We start from the raw sequence: 24,236 nt of genomic DNA, 5'->3' as shown, positions 1-24,236 counted from the left end.
GCTGAGATCTATCATGACAGAACATCGCTTCAATGATATCTGGCGCCATCTAGCATCATGAATGGGTATAATGTCTACACCGCGAATACAAGAGGACCCCCTCTTTTTCAGTCTTATTTCAATGCAAAAAACACCGTGTTATATTCGGGCCAATACGGTAATATAGTGGTAATAAGTATAAGTGTGTATAGTGTATTGTGTAGTGTATAGCATAGCATAGTAATAGCATAGTTATTGCATATTTATAGCATAGTTATAGCCAGATGTGGGTAGAGTAGCCAAAAAATCTACTCAAGTAAGAGTAAGGCAAAGGCAAATTTATTTATATAGCACAATTCAACACAAGGCAATTCAAAGTGCTTTACATCACATGAAGACCTTAAAAATCGCATTAAAACAATAGAACGTAAACACAAATACAATCGAAACAAGAAATAAAATTATACATATAAATCGCATTTAATCACGGAATATAAAATAAATAAATGATAATAATAATGATACTACTACATACTACTACTACTGATAATAACTGAAATCAGCAATGGAGATAAAGCATAAGAGGAATAGAAAGCAAATAGATGGAACTATATAGACATGGATATGCAGTGCTAAACAAAAGCGTTTTTAGCCCTGATTTAAAGGAGGTAACAGTTTGAGCATACTTCAGACCTTCAGGTAACTTGTTCCAGAGGTGAGGAGCATAATAACTAAATGCTTCCTCACCCTGCTTGGTTCTTGTTCTTGGAACATACAGGAGAACGGTTCCAGATGACCTTACATACAGGAGACCGGTTCCAGATGACCTTAGAGGTCTAGATGTTTCATAGGAATCTAACAAATCAAGCGTGTATTTTGGTCCAAGGCCATTAAGTGTTTTGTAGACGAACTTGTGTCACCACCTGTACCAACCTTTTTGAAACCTGTGATTTCTCACACAAGAAAATCCGCCGTGCGTTCGTCTGCGGTGCTGTCATGTCGTATTTCGAGTAGGGTGACCAAACGTCCTGTTATGCCCGGACAAGTCCTACTTTCACGTTGTATCCTCGTCGTCCGGGCGGGTTTTATAAATTCATAAAAATGTCCGGTTTTTATGATTTTTCACTGGCAGTTGACATGGCTCCTACTAGAAGGGAGGGAATGAGTTCTTCTTCTTGTTTTTGTTGGCAGTTTACCCCTATCTTGAGGCATTACCACCATCTATTGGGTTGACGATTTGGCCACGACGCCTGCCCAGTTGCTAAGTTTTTTTACGATAAATACGTATTTAATGGCAACTGATGACTTCTGTCGGAGCTTTGACTGTAAAATCCCGTTTGATGTCGCATCATTGCGCTGCCGATGATTGTAAACTTTTGTACCAAAGTTTGATTTTTGTCTCAGCTATCAGTAAGCTAAACCACGCTAGGCATTATGGGAAACGTAATTTTGAACTGCTACGTTTGGAAACATGCTGGTTGAATTGTTTGTCAATTTTTTTCGGTTTTTGTTTGTGTACAATCTAGAGCATTGAATGAGAATATCAATTGAATGGGAATAACAATTTGTCAAGGACATTTGTCGCTATAGTAATTTCTAAAATGTTTAGTTGGCACATAACCTACTGTGTGTATGTTTATTGACTGGACTACATTTCCATGGGTCTGCATATATATATATATATATATATATATATATATATATATATATATATATATATATATATATATATATATAAAGTGACATAGGCTTCTTTGAGTGAACTTCGAGTAAAATTCAAGTATCTTGAGCCCGGGCTGAGTGTCCTCTTTTTTGGAAATCAAAATATGGTCACCCTAATTTCGAGCATGTCGTCGGATGTAGAAACAAATGAGGAAATCCAGACGTCTCTGGAAAAACCGTGTTCTTGTTGTGAAAAAAGAAAACCTAAATCTTGCATTTTAAATGTAAAAGTCGATTTCTTGTGCAAATGCTGACACAAGCATGAAACTTTCACTCCACATGGGAAAGTTCCCTTCTGTGTAACAGCTGTCTGTCGCCTTACCGCTCCAAATGTAAAACTAGCCTTTAAATATATGTTATAATGCAATGACAAAATCAAACTACTACTTAGATACGAGATTTTATCCATTTTCCCATAAATGTCGCAATTACCGCTGTCAGTTTCATTGAAAACCACTACAGCGCTGCTTGTGCTTGGAACTAGAACTCCCAGGCGGTGACATCAAAGAGTGTCGCGACTCTCTTGATACGGCTCTGGAACTACCCACACCCTACGGCGACCACGTGACCATCTGCGGCGACATCACAGAGTGTCGCGACTCTCTTTATACGGCTCTGGCCATTATATCTGAAGTTGTAGTTCCACACCGCACCGGTAGAGCGCAGTATGCACAGTTGACCTTGTCCCGCCAAGTAAACAAGCCGAAGAAGACGAGACAAGTAGCTGATGACCGTCGAATCGAAACAAGCTTCTCTGATGAAATTGTTTCACAGTTTGTAATGTCTTCAGCGAGGGTTCAAAGGCCAATGTGTTGCCAAAGGAGCCACAATCTATAGTCAAGGAAGAGACCGTTTGGGGTTCGAGATACTGACATTTGACAGCCCACGCACTTGCTTCCTGTTGTCGGTAAGGTAGTGATATGACTGGAAGAGCTGATTGATACTTGGAGCAACAACGTTTAAAGTGGAAACAAAACCGGACCCCGTTCTGTTCGTGTCTCTTTTCTAAATGTGTCCCTTGACACGATGTCACTGAGGTCAGGCGGTTATACCGCCGCCAGTGTCATGACGAATCGGCGCGCGTTTCCTCCGCACGTCGATTATAATGGAGCGTCACAACCTGGACCCAACTGTCAAACCGTTCTCATGTCAGTTCGGGTGTCGTTGTGCCACTCTGGTATTAGACAGCTTCGTGTTCCGGGAGCTGGCAACGAGTCCCTTCGCCTTCAGCTCAGTATGGACCCGGGGGAGTCCGGGGAATTCCGTCTGTCGCTCCAAGACTGCAACGAGAATGGTCGTTGCGTGGTGAGTTTGGGGAAACCGGTAAAAGTGGGTTTAAATCGAGGTTTGTGGACTGAATGCCTTGAATACGACTGCGTCTAAGATGAAATGTCAACAAAGTGCCTGTCAATGTCAAAAGGCAAATTCCACCTTTGTTATTTAAGTTCACAATTTAAAAGTTTTTGAATGGGTTCACGTGTAAATTCTTGATTTAACTTCTTTATCATGTAAGAACCGAACTTCGCCTCTTGCATTTTATGTCGTAATATCGACCTAAAGTTCTTGGAACTATTTTTATCTTATGTAAAGAGAACTGTTGACGAGGTGAAAATTACAAGGATTGGGTGTGTCAGCTCTCCTTAAACAGAAAGTAAAACTTTAAACACTAAGCATTTTTTTGTGAAATTAGGGGTTGATTTTTCTATGAGTACTTATAAACTAAAAAAAAAAAAAATTCAAACATGCCTTGTTCATATTTTTATTCCTACATCATTAAAAGATGATGTCATGAACGTTTTCCCCAAGTTTTCACATTTTTGAATATGTCAAAAGTTTTAACTACGGCTGTCAAACGATTAAAATTTTTAATCGAGTTAATCACAGCTTAAAAATTAATTAATCGTAATTCAAACCATCTATAAAATATGCCATATTTTTCTGTAAATTATTGTTGGAATGGAAAGATAAGACACAAAATGGATATATACATTCAACATACTGCACATAAGTACTGTATTTGTTTATTATAACAATAAATCAACAAGATGGAATTAACATTATTAACATTCTGTTAAGGCGATCCATGGATAGAAAGACGTGTAGTTCTTAAAAGATAAATGTTATTACAAGTTATAGAAATTTTATATTAAAACCCCTCTTAATGTTTTCCTTTTAATCAAGTTTGTAAAATTTTCAAAAAATAAACCAGTAGCTCGCTATTGTTGATGTCAATAATTACACAATGCTCATGGGTGCTGAAACCCATAAAATCGGTCGCACCCAAGTGCCAGCAGAGGGCGACAAAACACCAAAAAACACAAGTAACAATGTGGAAATGACACTGTGATGTCATTTTAATCTTTTTGAGCGGGGCATGTGCGTTAAATGCATCAAATATTTTAACGTGATTAATTTAAAAAATTAATTACCGCCCGTTAACTTGATAATTTTGACAGCCCTAGTTAGTAGGGCTGCAGCTATCGATTATTTCAGTAGTCGATTAATCCATGAACTATTTAGTTCGAATAATCGAGTTTTCGGATAAAGAACATAAAAAAATTAAATACCTCAGCTGAGCCTCAAACAGGATAGAAAAATAAATAAATGATCTATGTATAACTAAAGAACAATTGGCTAACTTACATAGCAAAAGTCCGCTAGCTTAAATGCAATGAAATTCTAACTTTTTTAATAATGCTCTTAACAAATGGTTCTGACACATATTCCCACAAAAAACAGCTAAATATACCTATTAACTAAATTACGCATGCATTAAAAAAAAACAACAACTTTAGCTCAAACAAAATTTTAGCTTATGTTGGTCTTAACAGGGAGCAGATGGATTCAGCCATTTGAAATGAGGCAGACTAAATGGCAGTGTATCGATCCAAATCAATAAAGCTAAATGCAAACACTTTCAAAACAAACCATTTACAAAGCCACATTAAATTAAACTAATACTCGAAGCAGCAGAATTTAATTCGAATCACTTTCAAAAGAGCATTGAATGCAAGTACAAATTAAAATTCCCAAGTGTTTCTTCAAAGTATGCAGAATTGCATTTTCCTAAAAATAAATAAATGAGGATCTAAGTACAACAAGAGAACAATTGGCTAATTTGCATAGCAAAAGTCCGCTAGCTTAAATGCTATAAAATGCTAACTTTTTTTTTTTTTAAATGCTCTTAACAAATCATTCAAACACCTGTTCCCACAATATCCGGCTAAATATACCTACGAACTAAATTCCGAATGCATTAAAAAAATTAACTCAAATAAAAAGTTACCTTATGTTGGTCTTAACAGGGAGCAGCTGGGTTCAGCCGTGTTAAATGAGTTATGTCATAATCACTGTTGCCACTCGAGGGCAGTGTATCAAACCAATAAAACTAAATGCTTTCAAAACATACCATTACAACGCCACTCTAATTCAACGAATACTCGAAGCAGCAAAATTTGATTCAAAGCTTTTTTTCTAACCGAATTACTCGAGTTAATCGATTAATCGTTGCAGCACTACTATAAATCTCAGTAAGGTTTTGACAACTGATAAGTAGCTGATAAGAGCTTGAGCACGGAGTAATTTACATTCTGAAAACTGCACTTTTCGACAATAGTCTGTAAACAATAGACAACATTGTCATGAAACTTGAAAAATCTGATTTTCAATTCATTTCAATGAAATGAAACTTCATCTTCTACATCTGGGAGGGGTCTGTCTGTTCATGCCTCTGGATCTACCTCTTGCCCTGGCCCTGCATGGAATTTTGGCCCTAGCAGGTGGTCAATCTGAAAAGTGAAAAAAATATTCTATTGCTTACGAATAGACATTTTCACACTGTATTTTCAAATACACACATAAGTATCATATAAAAGTAATATAATAATGTAATCGCATAATTTTTGTATGTATTTTTAGGTTTCTAATGGATTTTAGCAGGCTACAAACAGAAATTGTTTACATGGGCAATAATACAAGATGTTATTGATTCAGCAGTAAGTGCTGGAGGGCTCAAATCTTATCTAATGTAACTGGATCTTTGATACGTTTATGATAAATGGCAATATTTTTATTAGCTTCTTTGAGGGGTTCAGTGCCATTGTTGACCAACTCCTCTTCCTTTGAATCCTTGTTCCCTTTTTCTGGAGACTCCTCATCAGAGTCGGCATAATTTACTGCTTGTGCTCGCCTCCTACGGACTGGACGGTCTTCTCCTGGTGCTGCACACCTTCTTCTACCCCTGTCTTGTCGTTTTTATGCCATGTTTGCAATATAATTGTGATGAAAATTGATGACTCCAGCAGAGAGAGGCTATAAATGGTGGGCACTAACGCGAACTTGGACTGGATTTTTTTCTGTTGCCTCGGGAAAACTCATTTAGTTACGTACGATGCGACAGTGCTGCCATTTGGTGTTGAATGAAAAAATTACTATTCGTCTATATACTGGCCAAAAATGACGTCTTTATGACGAGTACAACAAACTGTAAGGCCCACAGACATCAAATGGACGCCGCTGTCCCTGATTGTACAGCGCGGAATAAATAGGGTGAATGTATCATGCTAATGTACTTACTAAAAGAGTAATATGACTCCATCTTGGATCAGGCTTCTTCTAATTTTTCCTTCTCTTTCTCCAGACTATTGCAGAGTATGACTTGAGTTCTATGAATTATGACGTGAAAACACCAAAATGCCATGAGTTGAGTCTGGCAGCGGCTCCACATGATAGTATCAGTTTCAACTTTCGCTGTGAGCAGGAGGCCCAGCAGTGGGCAACTGTAATAATGACATCACTGGCTGAAGCACACAAAGGTCAGTCACCCTTGTTTTTTACGTTGATAACTTGCATTGCATTCAGTTCTTTTCCTGCAATTTAAGAACTCAAATGTTCCCTGGATCATAGCCACTTTATAAGGTTTGGCGGCTATGATTTGTAGAGGTGTTTGGTTAAACAGTGGAAAATACGGTTTCTATTCAAATATGTCCAGTTACTTATAATGGCAGGATTTGTTTGTCCTCATTTTTTTTTGTCTCTCTCTCTCAGCAGCAGCTGTATACGATAACGAAGAAATTCTCGAACTCGAGAACACCTCATCATTGTCGCGATTAGGTGTGTACAGAACATTTTCAATCATGTATCTGAAAATTCTCATTCATCCAAGTAATTTCATTTAAATTCCATGCCATAGACTTCACGATCAGTTGATGGGGCTTGGGGCGGATCCGTAGGGGGCCTATTTTCAAAAACGTAAAATTCATATACTGTCAAAACCAAAGCCGTTAGCGACCCAAAACCAAAAAAAGGAAGCTCCCTTAGGCATATATGAGTCTCCATGAGCGCCGACATAAAAAAATTCAAAGTCATTCCCTAATAAAATCCCGATTATTTTTCTATACAAGTACAACAAAACTTAAAATGGCTTAAAAATTCTCAAATTTTATGCTGGATGCACACACATCACCAAATGCAGAGATAGTCACCTATATTTTCAGGATCAATAGTAATATTTATTTATTTATTTATATTTAGTAATATTTAACATCATATAAGTTTTGGCCCAAAATAGCAACTTTTAGCAAAATAGCAAGTTTTCCACAGCTAATAAATCACTCAATTTTCAGATCAGAAACTTAATACTTGAGGAAAGCATGCAGAATCAACTTAATTTTACTCAACAAAAGCAAAATTTTCATTTTTCTGTATACAATCACAATTTATTTAGGTTGAATTCCGCTATTGTGTTGAGATACAAAATCCAACATAGCTGCCGTCACAAAACATAGAGCTTTTTAAGTTGAAAGTTCTAATCAATAAAAGCTTAAATTGCGGAATTTCTACAGATTTGACCGTAAAACAGTCTCGATTCCTGATTAAAAGCAAAAAACCGACAGTTATCGTTCATTTTACGTAAATATTTCAAGCAAAGGTCACGGTATTGTGCAATCCAACATGGCGGCCGTCACGAAACATAGAGCTTTTTAAGTTGAAAATTCTTGTAAATAGATGCTTAAATTGCGGAATTTCTACAGATTTGAACGGAAAACAGTCTAGATTCTTGGTGAAAAGCAAAAAACGGGCAGTTATCGTTCATTTTACGTAAATATTTCAAGCAAAGGTCACGGTATTGTGCAACCAAAAATGGTGGCCGTCACGAAACAAAGAGCTTTCTTAGTGAAGCATTCTTGTAAATAAATGCTTAAATTGCGGAATTTCTACAGATTTGAACGTAAAACAGTCTAGATTCTTGGTTAAAAGCAAAAAACGAGCAATTATCGTTCATTTCACTTAAATATTTCAAGCAAAATTTGTAGTATTGTGTAACTCGACATGGCGGCTGTCATGAAACAAAGAGCTTTTTAAGTTGAAAATTATTGTAAATACATGCTTAAATCGCCAAATTTCTTCAGATTTGAACGCAAAACGGTATAGATTGTTAGTTGAAAGCAAAAAACGGGCAGTTATCGTTCATTTTACATAAGTATTTCAAGCAAAAATTACAGTATTGTGCAATCCAACATGGCGGCCGTCACGAAACACTGAGCTTTTTAAAAAGTTGAAAATTCTCGTAAATACATGCTTAAATTGCTAAATTTCTATATATATGAACGGAAAACAGTCTAGATTCATGGGTAAAAGCAAAAAAGTTATCGTTCATTATATGTAAATATTTCAAGCAAAAGTTACAGTATTGTGTAATCCAACATGGCGGCTGTCACGAAACAAAGCACTTTTTAAGTTGCAAATTCTCGTAAATAAATGCTGAAATCGAGGAATTTCCAGACTTGAACGGAAACCAGTCTAGATTCTTGTTTAAAAGCAAAAACGGGTAGTTATCGTTCATTTAATGTAAATATTTCAAGCAAAAGTTACGGTATTGTGTAGTCCAACATGGTGGCCGTCACGAAACAGAGAGCTTTTTATGTGGAAAATTCTTGTAAATAAATGCTTAAATCGCCGAATTTCTACAGATTTGAACGTATAACAGTCTAATTCTTGGTTAAAAGCAAAAAACGGGCAGTTATCGTTCATTTTCCGTAAATATTTCAAGCAAAAGTTAAGGTATTCTGTCATCCAACATGGCGGCCATCATGAAACAAAGAGCTTTTTAAGTTGAAAATTCTTGTAAATACATGCTTAAATCGCGGAATTTCTACAGATATGAACGTAAAACACTTTAGGCTCTTGGTTAAATGCAAAAAAACCGGGCAGTTATCATTCATTTTACGTAAATATGTCAAGCTAAAGTTAGGCTAATTTTTTCCATTCATTTCATTGTATTCACAATGTTTCAAAGTGCATGCATGGTGCGAAAAATATGATAATTACATTGGATCCTCGACCAAATCACTCTTGAGACACCCTTGCCTGCTTGTATGCAGTAAAACATTCGTCCTATTTCCACTTAAATCCGGCGTTACAACTCAGCGTGTGTTTGACTTTATCACCGTGAAAGCCAACTCAACTTCTGCCTGGGTCCGGCCCCCTACGGGAAGGAGTGGCGCAATGTCTGTGGGAGCTGTCTTGTCAACTGATGGTTGAGTCTATGTCCATGCCTTGATGATATTTTAAACCGTATCTTATTTTTCATCCACCTGGTAGCTAGCTTCATGTGGTCGAAATAGCTTCCTCCTCTTCTCATTCGTCTCCATTTTTATCTAAAGTTGGGCCTGTGTTTCTGTTTGCACGCGTTTTCGTGAAAATCTATAGAAGATGCATGCATCGAGCTGAGCCAAGCCATCGAGGCCGGCGACGTAAAGACGGCGTCCATCTTTGCTGCCAAGCTTTCCGACCAAAAGGCTGTGCTGAAAATCCAGCGCACCGCACGACAATCTGAAGACACTGAAATCAAGTAGGTTGTTTATTAGCAGAAATGGTTGTTTTTTTGGACCAATTATCTACCAAAAGGTTAAGAATCGATATATCGTTTTTAATAGGTGTCACTGTTTAAATAATAAGAAAAGAAACCTAACAGGTTGCAACCAAAATCTTCCAATGGAATAGTGTCTATGTTAGGACACTGGCTACCATTGAGAGCGCTTGGCATCCAATTAATTTTGACTGGATTTGACATCTAGCGCCATCAATGGCACTAATACCAGCGCTTTCGCAGCCGGTCTTTTTTGGGCATTTACAGATTACTTCCTGTTCGTTTTAGGGTATTTACAGGTTACGTCCTGTTGATTTTTAAGCCACTTTCCGGGGTTTTCACTTGGATTTTTTGAAGCTGTGGTGATGGGCTGCATCGGAGTCGGACAGCCTCACCATGTGGTGCCATGGAGAAATTGCGTCATATCATGATCATCATATCATTTTTAACATTTTTTCCCAAAAAGAAACATAACAAAGATCTTTTTAAAATATTTCATTAGCCAGGCCAATGTCGTAGCTCTCAGCTACGGTACATGTACATAAAATGCGTAGCTGATTACAGCCTCATAACCCTATGTAATAATACAACTTTTTCTCGTAGCAATAGTATGACTTAGATCTCGTAGTCCTTGTTTTTCCTTTTATTTGACCCAATACGTACTACATTACCAGAACAATAACAGCCTTTCTGTTAACGGACCCGTTTCAAGGAGTAGGGGGACATTCTAATAGTCGTGTAAAGATTTTTACTACTTTTGGTGAGAAGGTGAATAGTCTATTTGTTGTTCGTGAACTACATTTCCACACAAATGCACATCGAGGTACCATTTTAGCTTAGCAAGGAGAGGTACGAGAGGAATTGTTCGAGTGTCCCAGAGCTCGCAAAGCTTGAAAAGAAAACAAAAAAAAACACGCTTATCAAGGATTCGTCAGCCGTGATTGCGTATATCCGTCGTCCGAAACAGCCTGATAGCACAGATACAGTGGGGCAAATAAATGTTCAGTCAACCACCAATTGTGCAAGTTCTCCTACTTGTCAAGATTAGAGAGGCATGTAATTGTTAACATGGGTAAACCTCACCCATGAGAGACAGAATGTGGGGAAAAAAAAAAAAAAACAGAAAATCACATTGTTCGATTTTTAAAGAATTTATTTCCAATTTAGAGTGAAAAATAAGTATTTGGTCACCTACAAACATGCAAGATTTCTGGCTGTCAAAGAGGTCTAACTTCTTCTAACGAGGCTCCACTCATTACCTGTATTAATTATTTAACTCATTATCGGTATAAAAGACACCTGTCCACAATCTCAGTCAGTCACACTCCAAACTCCACTATGGCCAAGACCAAAGAGCTGTTGAAGGACACCAGAGACAAAATTGTAGACCTGCACCAGGCTGGGAAGACTGAATCTGCAATAGGTAAAACACTTGGTGTCAAGAAATCAACCGTGGGAGCAATTATTAGAAAATGGAAGACATACAAGACCACTGATAATCTCCCTCGATCTGGGGCTCCATGCAAGATCTCACCCCGTGGCGTCAAAATGATAACAAGAACGGTGAGCAACAATCCCAGAACCACACGGGGGGACCGAGTGAATGACCTACAGAGAACTCGGACCACAGTAACAAAGGCTACTATCAGTAACACAATGCGCCGCCAGGGACTCAAATCTCAAATACTGAATTGATTCGAAGAACACCATACCCACTGTGAAGCAATGTTTCATATGGCCAAAATTGAACTTTTTGGTAGAAACACAGGTTCTCGTGTTTGGAGGAGAAGGAATACTGAATTGCATCCGAGGAACACCATACCCACTGTGAAGCATGGGGGTGGAAACATCATGCTTTGGGGCTGTTTTTCTGCAAAGGGACCAGGACGACTGCTCTGTGTAAAGGAAAGAATGAATGGGGCCATGTCTCAAGAGATTTTGAGTGAAAATCTCCTTCCATCAGCAAGGGCATTGGAGATGAGACATGGCTGGGTCTTTCAGCATGACAATGATCCCAAACACACAGCCAGGGCAACAAAGGAGTGGCTTCGTAAGAAGCATTTCAAGGTCCTGGAGTGGCTTAGCCAGTGTCCAGATCTCAACCCCATAGAAAATCTGTGGAGGGAGTCTAAAGTCCGTGTTGCCCAACGACAGCCCCAAAACATCACTGCTCTAGAGGACATCTGCATGGAGGAATGAGCCAAAATACCAACAACGGTGTATGAAAAGCTTGTGAAGAGTTACAGAAAACGTTTGGCCTCCTTTATTTCCAACAAAGGGTACATAACAAAGTATTGAGATGAACTTTTGGTATTGACCAAACACTTATTTTCCACCATGATTTGCAAATAAATTCTTTAAAAATCAAACAATGTGATTTTCTGTTTTTTTTTTCCACATTCTGTCTCTCATGGTTGAGGTTTACCCATGTTGACAATTACAGGCCTCTCTAATATTTTCAAGTGGGAGAACTTCCCCCCCGAATGGGGGGAAGAAGAAGAGGTGTTGGTGTTGGCTCACCCGCTTTATTGTGGCAACCATAATGAAGAAAAACAATAACAGAATAAAAGCAAACTGCCGCGACATGCGACCGCTATCTCTCGCTATCTCGCCCGTTCTCCCATTCTTACTACTCACTTCCCCCTCCGTCACAGTTCCCCAGTCCGATCGTCTCTTAAGGGGGCCGCGCTTTATTTACGGACAATACAATACATAATGAATAGGTTGCCGCTGAACCCTTCACACTAGAATGCCACTAGTTTGAAACGGCCTTAAACAAAAAAAAAACAAACAAAAAAAACTCATTTGCAAGGCATGGCTGCTTTTACGTTGGTGTGGCGGTACGCAACAATCTTTTAGATGTAGGGGAAACCCTCCTTTCTATTTATTTGGGGACATTCTTGAGTCACTTCCGTTTCAGTAACCCAAAATAAACAGGAACTGACCTGTAAACACCCCAAAATCTGATTGAAAATCAACAGGACATGAAGCGAAATGCCCCAAAATGACCTCATTGCCCGACATTGGCATGTTCATAGACGTCCAATACCTTTTATAGTGGAAGGGATGGCAGCGAAATTCGTTCATTCGCTGCCACCATCCCAGTTCAAACTGATTGGACGTCTACTAGTGATAAACTCCAATTCACAGCAGAATAATGAAAATAGCATACCTCTATTCCCATCAACGTGCAAGTTCACAGCCTAATAACTTGTTATCTAAGGTGTGACTGATAAAATAGTTGGCAGACGGCCATAAATGTTAACACAAAGCGGGAAAAGCGAGTCTCCTGTTTTAATTTCACACCAATGATGTCAGCTTTCTGTAATGTATGCCTTTCACAAAACTGCTGTCATGCTTAAGGGATTATCTCAGAAAAAAATCATGAGAAATTTCCATCGACTCTAACAGTCACATGTCCACACCTCTCTCATAAAGAACATTCGTAGCTTTAGCTGGATATTTGTAAAGAGACAAGTTGCAACTCTTCTGTCTAAATGCATTATTTATTATTGGTGTGAATACTAACCAGAATGCATGTTATCTTTCAACAGTTTGGCAGTTGTTGTCGAGGATTCGTCTTCATCATGTTGCATCACTATGAAAGTTTCTCCTGTAATGACTACTGAAGCTTTGAAACGACAGGTTTGCGTTTTAGCTCATTCTCAGTGGTGGATGAAGTACTTTTTTACTTAAGTAAAAGATACAGTGGCAAAAAATAAATAAATACTTCAGTAAAAGTGGTAGTAGTATCGAAGAAAAAAAAATACGTAAAAGTACAAAAGTCATTGCTTTAAAAATGACTTTACATGTAAAAAGTTAAAGTATTTTCTCCCAATGGAAAATTGTGATCTGTATATACAGTATATGTGTGTGTATTTGTAAAGAGTTCTGAGCCATTATTCAAAGAAAGAACCAGACAAATCATTCACTGCGCAAAAAAGTCCAATATTTAGCTTAATGGCGGATTGCAAGCAACTGTCAGGTGCAAACCACTAACTACTGTACATGAGTGGGCAGCACCCATCCGGAGGCGCACTGCTCTGCCATTGGCTGTCCTAAAAGTTGCTAGATCACATCATCAGTTAATTTGCATAATTGCCAATTTGCATGCAGTTTGCACGCTGTACGGGAGAGGAATAACGTCATGGGAGTAGCAAAAAGTTAGTTAAAAAAAAAACATAAATATGTTTAGAACTACAAATCAGAGTTGTTTTCGTCAACAAACTTTTCTCATTACGATGACGAAACGATAACGAGCTTAAAAACGTGTTTTGGGAGACTAAAAACAAACAGGACGAATGGCAATTTTCGTCTGATGAGACGTGAACGAGACGAAAATGTGCAATAGTTTAGTACACATGTTCACGATGTGTGACATTTTATGTGTCGTTAACAAGCATTGTAGCAGTGACTAGCTAGCGAACACACGGTAAGATGTATTTTCTTATCTTGGGCAGAGAAAATATACAATGTTGCTTTACCCTATAAAGGTCTGTGCCGAGTGATCATCACACACTAAATGTAACTTGTAGCATTAGCATTATATAGGCTAATGCTAATGGCGAGTGTCCTCTGAAACTCTTAAGATTTTTTTTTTCCCACACAGTCCGTGGTGGGTATAATTAATTGAAAATAATACACTGTTTTCCTGCAGAGTGTGTATTATCAACAAGTTGGCGTTGTCCTTGTAGATGCTACAATATGTTCTCGTCTGTCAATGTTCATTGAAACTAGTGTGAAACCTTTATTTTTCTATTTTTGGAGTGAATTTTATTAATTTTACAGACGGAAACATTTTCAGTAAACTTGCACTAAAACTGGACGAAATTAGACGAGTACATTTTCGAAAGACTAAAATATGACTAAGACTAATAAGTATTATCGTCCAATAGACTAAGACGAAAATTAAAAGGGCTGCCAAAAACAACACCGCTACAAATTAACCCTATTTTTTTTAACATTGCCAAACTAAAGTGAAGAGAAATACAATACAGTACAATACAATGGAAAAAATGAATGATAATTTATAGCTAGATTTGTTGCTAGTCGCTTTTGACAAAAAAAAGTCGCCGAGAGGCTTTGGAAAGTCAACAGATTTAGCGAGAAAGTCGCCAAGTTAACAACACTGGTTGCTTTCACTGTTGGTTTTTATTGGTCAATATCTTGTTCTCCCGCTTAATCTTGCTTTTACTCGTGTTGCTGCCTCTGGTACTCAATTACGATGTAGTTGCACGGAGCTTATCAGTTGCGCCGGAGGCATGAAAGTGACATTATCAAGTCACATTGAGGAAAAAAATACAAATTTAACGTGTAACGCAGGCGACAATTTGAAAAGTAGTGGAATAAAAAGTACAGGTACACGCTATAAAATATAGTGAAGTAAAAGTATAAAGTTCCCCCCACTACAGATATACAAAAAAATCTTCTTAAGTACAGTAACAAAGCACTTTGTTACATTCCACCACTGCATATTCTTATTGTGTTTTCAAGCTTTGTATTCCTCATTATCGGTTCATATCCCACACTTCAGATGTTCCTCGAATACGGCTTTCATCCATTGCTGCAGCGTTGGGTGATTGGCCAATGCCTTTGCACGAATCTGCGCTCCCTGGCCTCATACGGCGTCCACCAGGATGGCGACACAGCATTTTTGTACCTCTTGTCAGCATGCCATACTCACCTGACTCGCCAACTCCTCCAGCAGGACCAGGAGAGTGCTCTCCTCTCCAGTTCCCTTCCATCTGGAGGTTCACTTCCTCATCATTCTCATAACGCCACACCCCGTGAACAAAGACTTTATAACACCTTGCCAACTCGATTAAATAGCGGCGATGCGGGTGAGTCTAAACACTGATTTTAGATGTGTCACGACTGCGGTTCGTGTTGATGTTTGCCGTTTTTGTCTGCAAAGGGTCCCAGAGAAGAAACCTCACTGAACAAATATATGCTAATGTCTCAAGTATGGAACTGCCTCAACCGAGTTCAGAATTAAGAATAAACAGCCCCTCTCCTCAGGTAACGCACTACAAATTCCTATGAAATTGGTGTGTTAAGACATGTTCACACGGAACTCTCAGATTTTTCCAGGCCAGTAGGGGTGACCAAAGCGTTACAAGTCCATCCAGGCAATGACAATTCCCAAGATGCATTTCCTTGGGTTTTAATAATAATTATGTTTTTTATTACTTTTCTTAGTGACTATATCTTTCTGGTGACGCACTAGTTATATGTGATGAGTTTAAAATTAATTGTTTTTCATTTATTGGTGATTTTATTTGTGCACCATCCATGAGTAATTTGGGTCTTTCCCTCAGTTAATCCCATCCATCTTAATTTGGTGACCTCCAAAGGTCACATTGAGCAGTCACTGTTACCAGTCCATGCACAAAGGGTACAGACGTCCACATTAATTTATAACTCAGCATACATTCTAGCGCCAAGCCGATATTTTCCAATATTATTTTAAATGCTTTTATCGGCCAATGTTATCGGGTGGCTGATAACGTTATGTTAGCAAGGTACAGTAACCTTAATCTTGTTTATTAGCGCTACTTTAACTTAATTTTACCTTGTCTCGCGTACCGGTCCTCCGCTCTCGGAGTAAAAAGGGTGCCTTCGGTGAAGCTACAACATTGAAGACGTGCTGCAGTGGTATGCAAGCACTGTTTTACAGTGAATACATGAAACAGTATAGGCGTGCGAAACTTCCGATTATTCGCATTTTGGCCGTGGAAGAGTCGAGAACGATTCACAAACACCCAAATTCCAATTATTTCATTATACCAGGTAAAGCGGACGGACAGCGTGGTCTTCGGGATGCAATGAGGAACGGGCCGAGAGTACATATCAAGTTCAACTCATGCCGCTAGATAAAAAAAGAAAAAAACAATAATACTAGGGGTGCACGATATCCATTTTTTTAAACTGATACCGATATTGATAACCGATAATAAATATATGACCTGAATTTTTGAACACCTGTATTCAATTGTGCTGGTTTCAACATAGATTTGCCTTTGATCTCATCAGATTTTTCATAATGACATGAAAAAACCAGTGCGTTTCACTTCTGCACTGCCTGACAGCCAGCTAAGAATGAATGCACTTCCATAAACCACAAGGCTTGGTCTTTTCATGCTTTTATGGGAAGTCACTCGTCTTAATATTGTGAAAGTGCAACAGAAAAATACACATATTCAATATTCAATAAACAACAAATTGCACAATCCACTTATATACACAACTATTATATGTATAGCATAGCACACTAGCTTGAGCTACTAAAGGATTGGCTGGCTTCTATAACACAACTTATAAAGTTATGTACATATGACCCTTCACCACAGAAGTAAACATATTTTGCACATCCATATGTAATCGTAAACATAAAATACTTACATATATTTCCGAGGCGGAAACGTAAGAGAAAGCATTCACGACTGTCAATGCTACCGCTAGACACCGCAATATTTAAGTGATTGAATCAAACTACTGTAACAAAAAATAGGTGCATTGAATTATTCTGACCAGCAGGTGGGAGCAATGCCCCGCAAATGGTCAACTGATTTTCAATACTATTGTGGAAACTGCAAAGCCAGAACAGTACATATAATCAGTCCTATTATAAATGTTATTGGATTTTTGGGGATGACGACATAATTCCAATTATCGGACCAATAATTATCGTGCACCAGTAAATAATACCTGACTGCGGCCGACAGCCACTACAAACAACGCCCAGTTGCTAATAGCAACAAACTACGGCCACATAATGCTATGGTAGATATCAGATATATATAGAACTAGATGCGAAATGACAGACTTGCCAGCATTAGTAAACAGCCGCCATCTTAAAGCAGTAGACTTCTCTGGAAGGCTCTGTTGTAGCGGACCTAATTAACTTTTTATCTAAAATACTCCTAAATCGGAAACTCTTGACTTTAATTTAAATGATGAAACAGTTTTAAAACTTTTACATGTCGAAAGTAAACAAAAGGGAAATTATGGAATAACGGGAGCGATTTTAACAACTTTAGCGGTTGATTCACAACATTAAATTAATTGAATGTAGTTTAAAGCTGCTGATACAAAATGGGGACAGTATTTTATTTACTGTTTTGTTTGTTGTTTATTTAAGCCTGAGAGGATTTTTGTACAATTTTTGTAACTAATGTACGAAACATTAAAAGCAGCTAATAGCTGGCCGGGTGGGGTGGGTGCATCAATAGCCGATTTATAATCGAATCGTAGCCTCTGAATCGTAATCGAATCGTTAGGTCCCCAAAGATTACCACCTCTACTCTAGTAACTACTTAGTTACTCAAACTCTATTCCTTAACCTCAAAAGTAATTAGTTACTCTGCAAAGTAACTGTAGCTTTTCATGTTCTACACATTATTACATTATACATTCTGTAACATCTTTCACACAAAGATGTTTATATTAATTGATTTAAGAATAAAAACACTACATTATTTTAGAACATTTGTTATTTATTTGGATCAAATATGTTACGAAAACACGAATGTAAACTTGTGGCCATTAACTAGTGCAAATCTCTGAAACTATGTTAGGCATACTTCACAATAAACACTATCCTTGAATATTCTGTAAAGTAACAATATAAACCTATTACACTCCGCACTGTACATTTGGGGACGCCGGTGTCACCTTGATTTCTCTGGGCCATAATGTCTGTTGTGCTCGTCATAGCGGCGTCATTTTTTGACCAGCATAAAGACGAATCAATCTATAAATCAACCTTTTATTACACAAAAAATGCTCGGAGTGTAAAGGGTTAAATATTGAAAATAATTGAAGTAGAAAAACCAATACCCAAAAATGTAGACGTGGGTAAAATGACTCATTCGTGCCTTTCAGTTCAATGAGCAAGAAGTAGTTCCGGTACTTCCAGTTTGAGAACGCTACCTTTGAAATTCCCTGGGCCGTCAGCATCATCGCTGTCTTGTTGTGTTTGCTATAGCGTGCAGTGAGGCAGCGTCAGCAGCGCCAATCATCATCGCGTTTGCCACGGCGTTACCACCCCCTTCCCTGCCTTGCTTTCTCCAGGCAGGCAGTTGATGTGTGACAAAATCAGACAACTCTTGCTTCATTCAACCAAATTGTAGTAACGCGCCCCTTCACATTCTCAGTAATGGTCACGGCATTGCAAAGATGGGGAAATTAATTAATTAGAAAACTCACTACTGAAAAATAACGCCGTTATTACCATCACTGGCCATGAGATTCCTCCAAAGTAAAATGTCGTCTTGAAAAACGTAGACAGCACAGTATTTGCATACGGTGGATGCATTTAAAAAAGGACTAAAAACTCACCTTTTTAAAAAAGCTTATTCTAGCTAATTTTATTTGACTGTCTTACTTTTATCTGATTGGTATCTGATTTTATCTGTGCTTCTTTCTGTTTTGCTTTTACTCTTTTATTCTTAGGCTTTTTATTTATTTTATTTATTATTATGTTTCTTTTTTGGCAATGCGCACTTTGAGATTTGTTTTCCAAATGTAAAGTGCGTTATAAATAACATGCATTATTATTAGGGTTGTTCCGATCATGTTTTTTTACTCCCGATCCGATCCCGATCGTTTTAGTTTGAGTATCTGCCAATCCTGATATTTCCCGATCCGATTGCTTTTTTTTTTTTTGCTCCCGATTCAATTCCAGTCATTCCCGATAATTTTTCCCGATCATATACATTCTGGCAATGCATTAAGAAAAAAATGAATAAAACTCGGATGAATATATACATTCAACATACAGTACATAAGTACTGTATTTGTTTATTATGACAATAAATCCTCAAGGTGGCATTTACATTATTAACATTCTTTCTGTGAGAGGGATCCACGGATAGAAAGACTTGTAATTTTTAAAGGATAAATGTGACTTTTTATATTGTGACTAAATATTGCCATCTAGTGTATTTGTTGAGCTTTCAGTAAATGATACTGTAGCCATTTAACTGTTCTGCCCAAATGCATGATGGGAAGTGCAACCATGACTGTGCGTAGTGGCACCAATTCATATATCTTCTCTGCGTTGGGAAGTAACATAGGGTGTTAAGGAAAAGATCAACCTCTACTGTTCTTCCCCACATTGCTTCCCATGACATTTCTAATTGTTGAGAGAGGGATTTTAAGGCTTTAGGCAATTGAAAAGAGGCTTCAAAGACTGCCAAAATTCTCTCTACTCAATTTACGCTGCCTGTTAGCTCTATATATAGGTAAAATGGCGGCATTATGGATTGAATGCGACAATGCGTGAGTGGGTCGTGCAGCGCATACGTTAATTGCATTGAATATTTTAACGTGATTAATTAAAAAAAAAAAATGAATTACCGCCGTTTACGCGATAAAGTTGATAGCCCTACTTTAAGCCAAAACTAAAGACTCTGGATGAATGTAAGACATTTTGTCTGTAACGTTAAATACAATTAGAAAAGGATTTAATTAAAATATATATATATATATTAAAAAAAGGCATGTCCGATATTTTTTTGCCGATTCCGATACTTTGGAAAATTACGTGATCGGACCCGATCGATCGGCATCCCGATCAATCGGGACATCTTTAATTTTTATTATTATTATTTCCTGAGCATAGAAGGGAGGTTTTTGAGATACTGTATGCTGGTTATCTCATCAATCACGCTCAGGAAATTATTAGAATGGACCTCAATTTGATGAGATACTGAAAAGTGACGGCTAAAAATATTCAATCAAAAGGTCCTTGTTTCCCCTCAGGGTTGGCCATGCCCTTCTTGCACTTACATCAACAAGCCAACGCGGCCCGGCTGCGAGATCTGCGGCGCAAACCGCCCCGATTCCTACATTGTGCCGGGCGAATACCAGCCAGACTCACTGGAACTCTTATGGCTCCAGCAAGAGAAGGACGCCATAAAAAAGTACCAAGAGGTAGGAGTGCATTCCTAATGTGGGCATATAACAGCAACAGTAGGAGTTGGTCACAAAATGAAAAACTAAGATTTGGCAAAAGTCGTACTATGCGGTCTACTCTTGCGTATTTGGCAACAAAAATACATAATAAGCAGGAAGTGGTGAGTCGTCAAACTTCAGGCTGACTCTCTTCTCTTCTGTCTCGTTTTCTTGAAGGAGAAGAAGAGAAGAGAGGAGCTGAGGAGTACAGACACTCAAAACAACCTTACTGCTCCATAAACTGGACCAGGACTACACACAAAGTGGTGGCTGACATTTTTTGGGATGCATTGTTGTAACCATGCTGGTTTCGAAATATAGTATATATACAGCTGTGTGATTTAATGGGTCAATATTTGTTATTGCAATGTTTTTTTTTTCTTGATCATTCTGGAATATGTCAACCGTTTACATTGGCTATTAATGGGAAGGGAAATTCGGGTTTGTTATAATTATTTTTGTCTGTGGAGAGTAATGGGCTAGCCTAGGAACAAGTAAGTTAACGTCACATGACAGTACGTGCAAAATATACATAAATTTTGAAACTCCAGCCTATGTCATGTGGTCGAGAGGTGTTCTAGATGCCAGATTGGCAGTTCATCACACGGTTAAACATACTTGAACGTTGGTCAATGACACTGTTGATGAATTGTTAACCGTGAAGATGTTTTTTTTTTTTTTTTTAAACTTCAATAAAAAAAACATGTTCATGACATTTTTAAGGTGTGAATTTGAGATATAGTTTCTCATTTTTATACATACTGGTGTTGCCACAATTAATTAACTCGAATAATTCGATTACAAAAAACTTTGAGTCAGTTTTTGCTCCTTCGAGGGTTTGTTTAATTGAGTGACATTGATATGGTTTGTTTGGAAAGTGTTGCATATAGTGTTGTTGATTTCGGTGAATACACTGCCCTCTAGTGGTAACATTGAATTTCCAATAATTTTTCTGACATGGCTGAATCCATTTGCTCCCAAGGATTTGTTAATTGAGTGACATTGATATGGTTTGTTTTGAAAGTGTTGCATATAGTGCTATTGATTTCGGCGAATACACTGCCCTCTAGTGGCAACAGTGAATTTCCAATAATTCTTCTAACATGGCTAAATCCATCTGCTCCCTGTTAAGACCAACATAAGGTATGTTTTTGGTTGAACTAATATGTTTGTTTATGCATCCGTTATTTAGTTTAGAAGTGGTGGTGGTGGTGGTGGTATACTATATTTAACAGTTTTTTTGTGGGAAAATGTGTTTGAGCTAAATGTGAGCGTTTTATAGCATTTAAGTTAGTGGACTTTCGCTAACAAATTTAGCCAATTATTGTTTTGTTGTACTTAGATTTTTTATTTTTTTAAAATATTATTTAAAGCTAAGCGCAGGTTGTTGTTTTTTTAATGCATTTATTGCTCTTGTGAAATAAAAACGCAATTCTGCATAGTTTTAGGAAACACTCAGGAATTTTATTTTGTGTTCGCATTTAATGCTCCTATGAAAGTGTAATTTTAGCATGCCAAAATAAATACTAAATCTAAAATTTATTTTGCAATGCATTAAATGTCCGTAATCCGATTACTCGATTATTCGAACTAACTAATTGATAGATTAATCGATTACCTCAATAATCAATAGCTGCAGACCTAATGCACACAACTTCAAGTTCGGACTACCTAAAATGGATTTTGAATGATTTAAAACAAAATCCATAACACTGTACTACACACATAACTGTGAAGTAGTTAATTTCAAAGTAAAAGTAACATTTACTCCATTTTCCCTGGCAGGGCAGTATCTTATGCAGACATAATATATACATACTTACCAAAAAGATTAAACCTTAGTAGGGCTGCAGCTATTAATTATTTAGGTAATCGATTAATCTATTAATTCGTTCAAATAATCGAGTAATCGGATTATGAACATTTATTGCGTTGCAGAATATATTTTAGGATTTGTAAATCAGGTTTTTATGCTTGCAATAATATTTACAGTATTGAGCTTGCTAAGAGTACACTTTCAAAAGAGCATTAAATGTGAATACAAAATAAAATTCCTGAGTGCTTCTTCAGACTGCAGAATTGCATTTTCATTTCACAGGCGCAATAAATGCATTTAAAAATACATTAAAATACCTGAATTTAGCCTCAAACGATGTCAAAAAACAAATAAATGAGGGTCGAAGTAAAACATAAGAACAATTGGCTAACTTGCATAGGAAAGGTCCGCTAGCTTAAATGCTAACGTTTTTTCACAATGCTCTTAACAAATTTTTCAAACGCATATTCCCACACAAAAATGCTGAATATACTTCTAAACATAATGACAAATGCATAAACAAACATTAGCTCAACAAAAATATACCTTATTTTGGTCTTAAAAGGGAGCAGCTGGATTTTAGCCTGGTACTCCAGACTCACCGCTTTTCCAGCTATTGAGTCTGGCCACCTAATGTGGATAACATTTCCAGGGCGGCGCAAGCCACAGCAAACAGACAGCGGAGTGGATCAGTCAGCGACGGGCAGGACGAGGGACTTGCGCACGGAAGTAAACATACGAGGAGAGCGGAGTTTATTCAACATGGCTAGCGCGAGACAGACTGTTGTCAATGACTTGTGTCGATGTGTTTTTGGTAATTTAAAACTGATTTTACCGTGGATTGGAACATATTCTCGGCTCTCCTGTTCGCCATCTGTGTTGTTGTGGAGACGACTTCCGACGCGGAAGAGTGACATTGCTCATTAAGAACACGTCACGCAAATAAACGAATCTGATTTGTCGATTGATTTTGCACTTGCTCGAGAGGCCGTTAATGGGCTAGGTCCCAGACTATTCTCTTAGTGTTTGAAAAACACAGGGAGAACAGCCTGGCGGTGCCAGGCAAGCTGGATTTAGCCATGTTTAGATGTGTTATTATAGCATATTCACTCATGTTTAGATGTGTTATTATAGCATATTCACTGGTGCCACTAGAGGGCAGTATATCCACCCAAATCAATAAAGCTAAATGCAACACTTTCAGGACAAATCATTACAACTTCACTCTAATTAATCGAATCCTCAAAGCTGCAAAATTTGATTCAAAGCTTTTTTTCCAATCGAATTGCTCAAGTTAATTGCAGCACTAAACCTTAGTTCTTTTAAATACCTTGCATTGGTTAGTGGATTTCTCAAATTTGTTGATATATATATATATATTTTTTTTAATTTTATTTATTTATTTATTTTTTACACACCAGAACAAAGTGGAATTTTTGGGTCGGGGATATGTAATGCTTTTCTTGGTTATTTTTATTGTTAATGTGTTTTTGATGAGAATTGAGCACTATACGTTATCCTTTTTTAAGTAGTGTTTGGTCAGCCATTTTCAGAGAGCCAAAAATAGCAAGAGGGCTTGCCAAACCTCGTGATTTGATTTCGATGGGAAAAGATTCATCCAATCATCTCCCAGAAGTGGCAAATTGGCAATAGCAACTAAATTCAGTTTATTTATTGTTTTTGAGCAAGAATGCATCATGTCCTTCAGCAGCATGCTTAGGTCTGAAGGGGTTAAGTATGTTGTGGTCTAAATTTGTGCAACCAAAAACTGAATCTGAAATTTTAATACTATTATCAGAAAATTAATTTGAATAACTTCAACATTTGCTCTTTCTAACAATAAATTTGCACCCAAAACGACCATACTGTATTTTTTGGACTATAAGTCGCACC

General features: G+C 37.6%; 1 protein-coding gene across 3 annotated transcripts in view; it reads left to right on the top strand.

Moving 5' to 3' along the window:
• Positions 1-2,380: 2,380 nt before the first annotated feature.
• shrprbck1r (sharpin and rbck1 related) overlaps positions 2,381-24,236 on the top strand; it is a 37,408-nt gene continuing 15,552 nt past the window's right edge. Inside the window, exons 1-8 of one of the 3 annotated variants that reach the window (XM_057824891.1) lie at positions 2,381-3,006; positions 6,341-6,515; positions 6,748-6,813; positions 9,412-9,553; positions 13,126-13,216; positions 15,105-15,411; positions 15,486-15,589; positions 20,336-20,506. In XM_057824891.1, coding sequence (XP_057680874.1) covers positions 2,728-3,006; positions 6,341-6,515; positions 6,748-6,813; positions 9,412-9,553; positions 13,126-13,216; positions 15,105-15,411; positions 15,486-15,589; positions 20,336-20,506 — 1,335 coding nt within the window. In that variant the 5' untranslated portion in view covers positions 2,381-2,727. The remainder of the gene's footprint in view (positions 3,007-6,340; positions 6,516-6,747; positions 6,814-9,411; positions 9,554-13,125; positions 13,217-15,104; positions 15,412-15,485; positions 15,590-20,335; positions 20,507-24,236) is intronic. The other 2 variants (XM_057824893.1, XM_057824894.1) reach the window with 2 other exon arrangements.

The sequence above is a fragment of the Corythoichthys intestinalis genome, chromosome 20, assembly GCF_030265065.1.
Source record: "Corythoichthys intestinalis isolate RoL2023-P3 chromosome 20, ASM3026506v1, whole genome shotgun sequence".
Classification (NCBI taxonomy): domain Eukaryota; kingdom Metazoa; phylum Chordata; class Actinopteri; order Syngnathiformes; family Syngnathidae; genus Corythoichthys; species Corythoichthys intestinalis.
The sequence above is the reverse complement of the archived record's forward strand: the minus strand, read 5'-3'. Positions and strand labels throughout refer to the sequence as shown.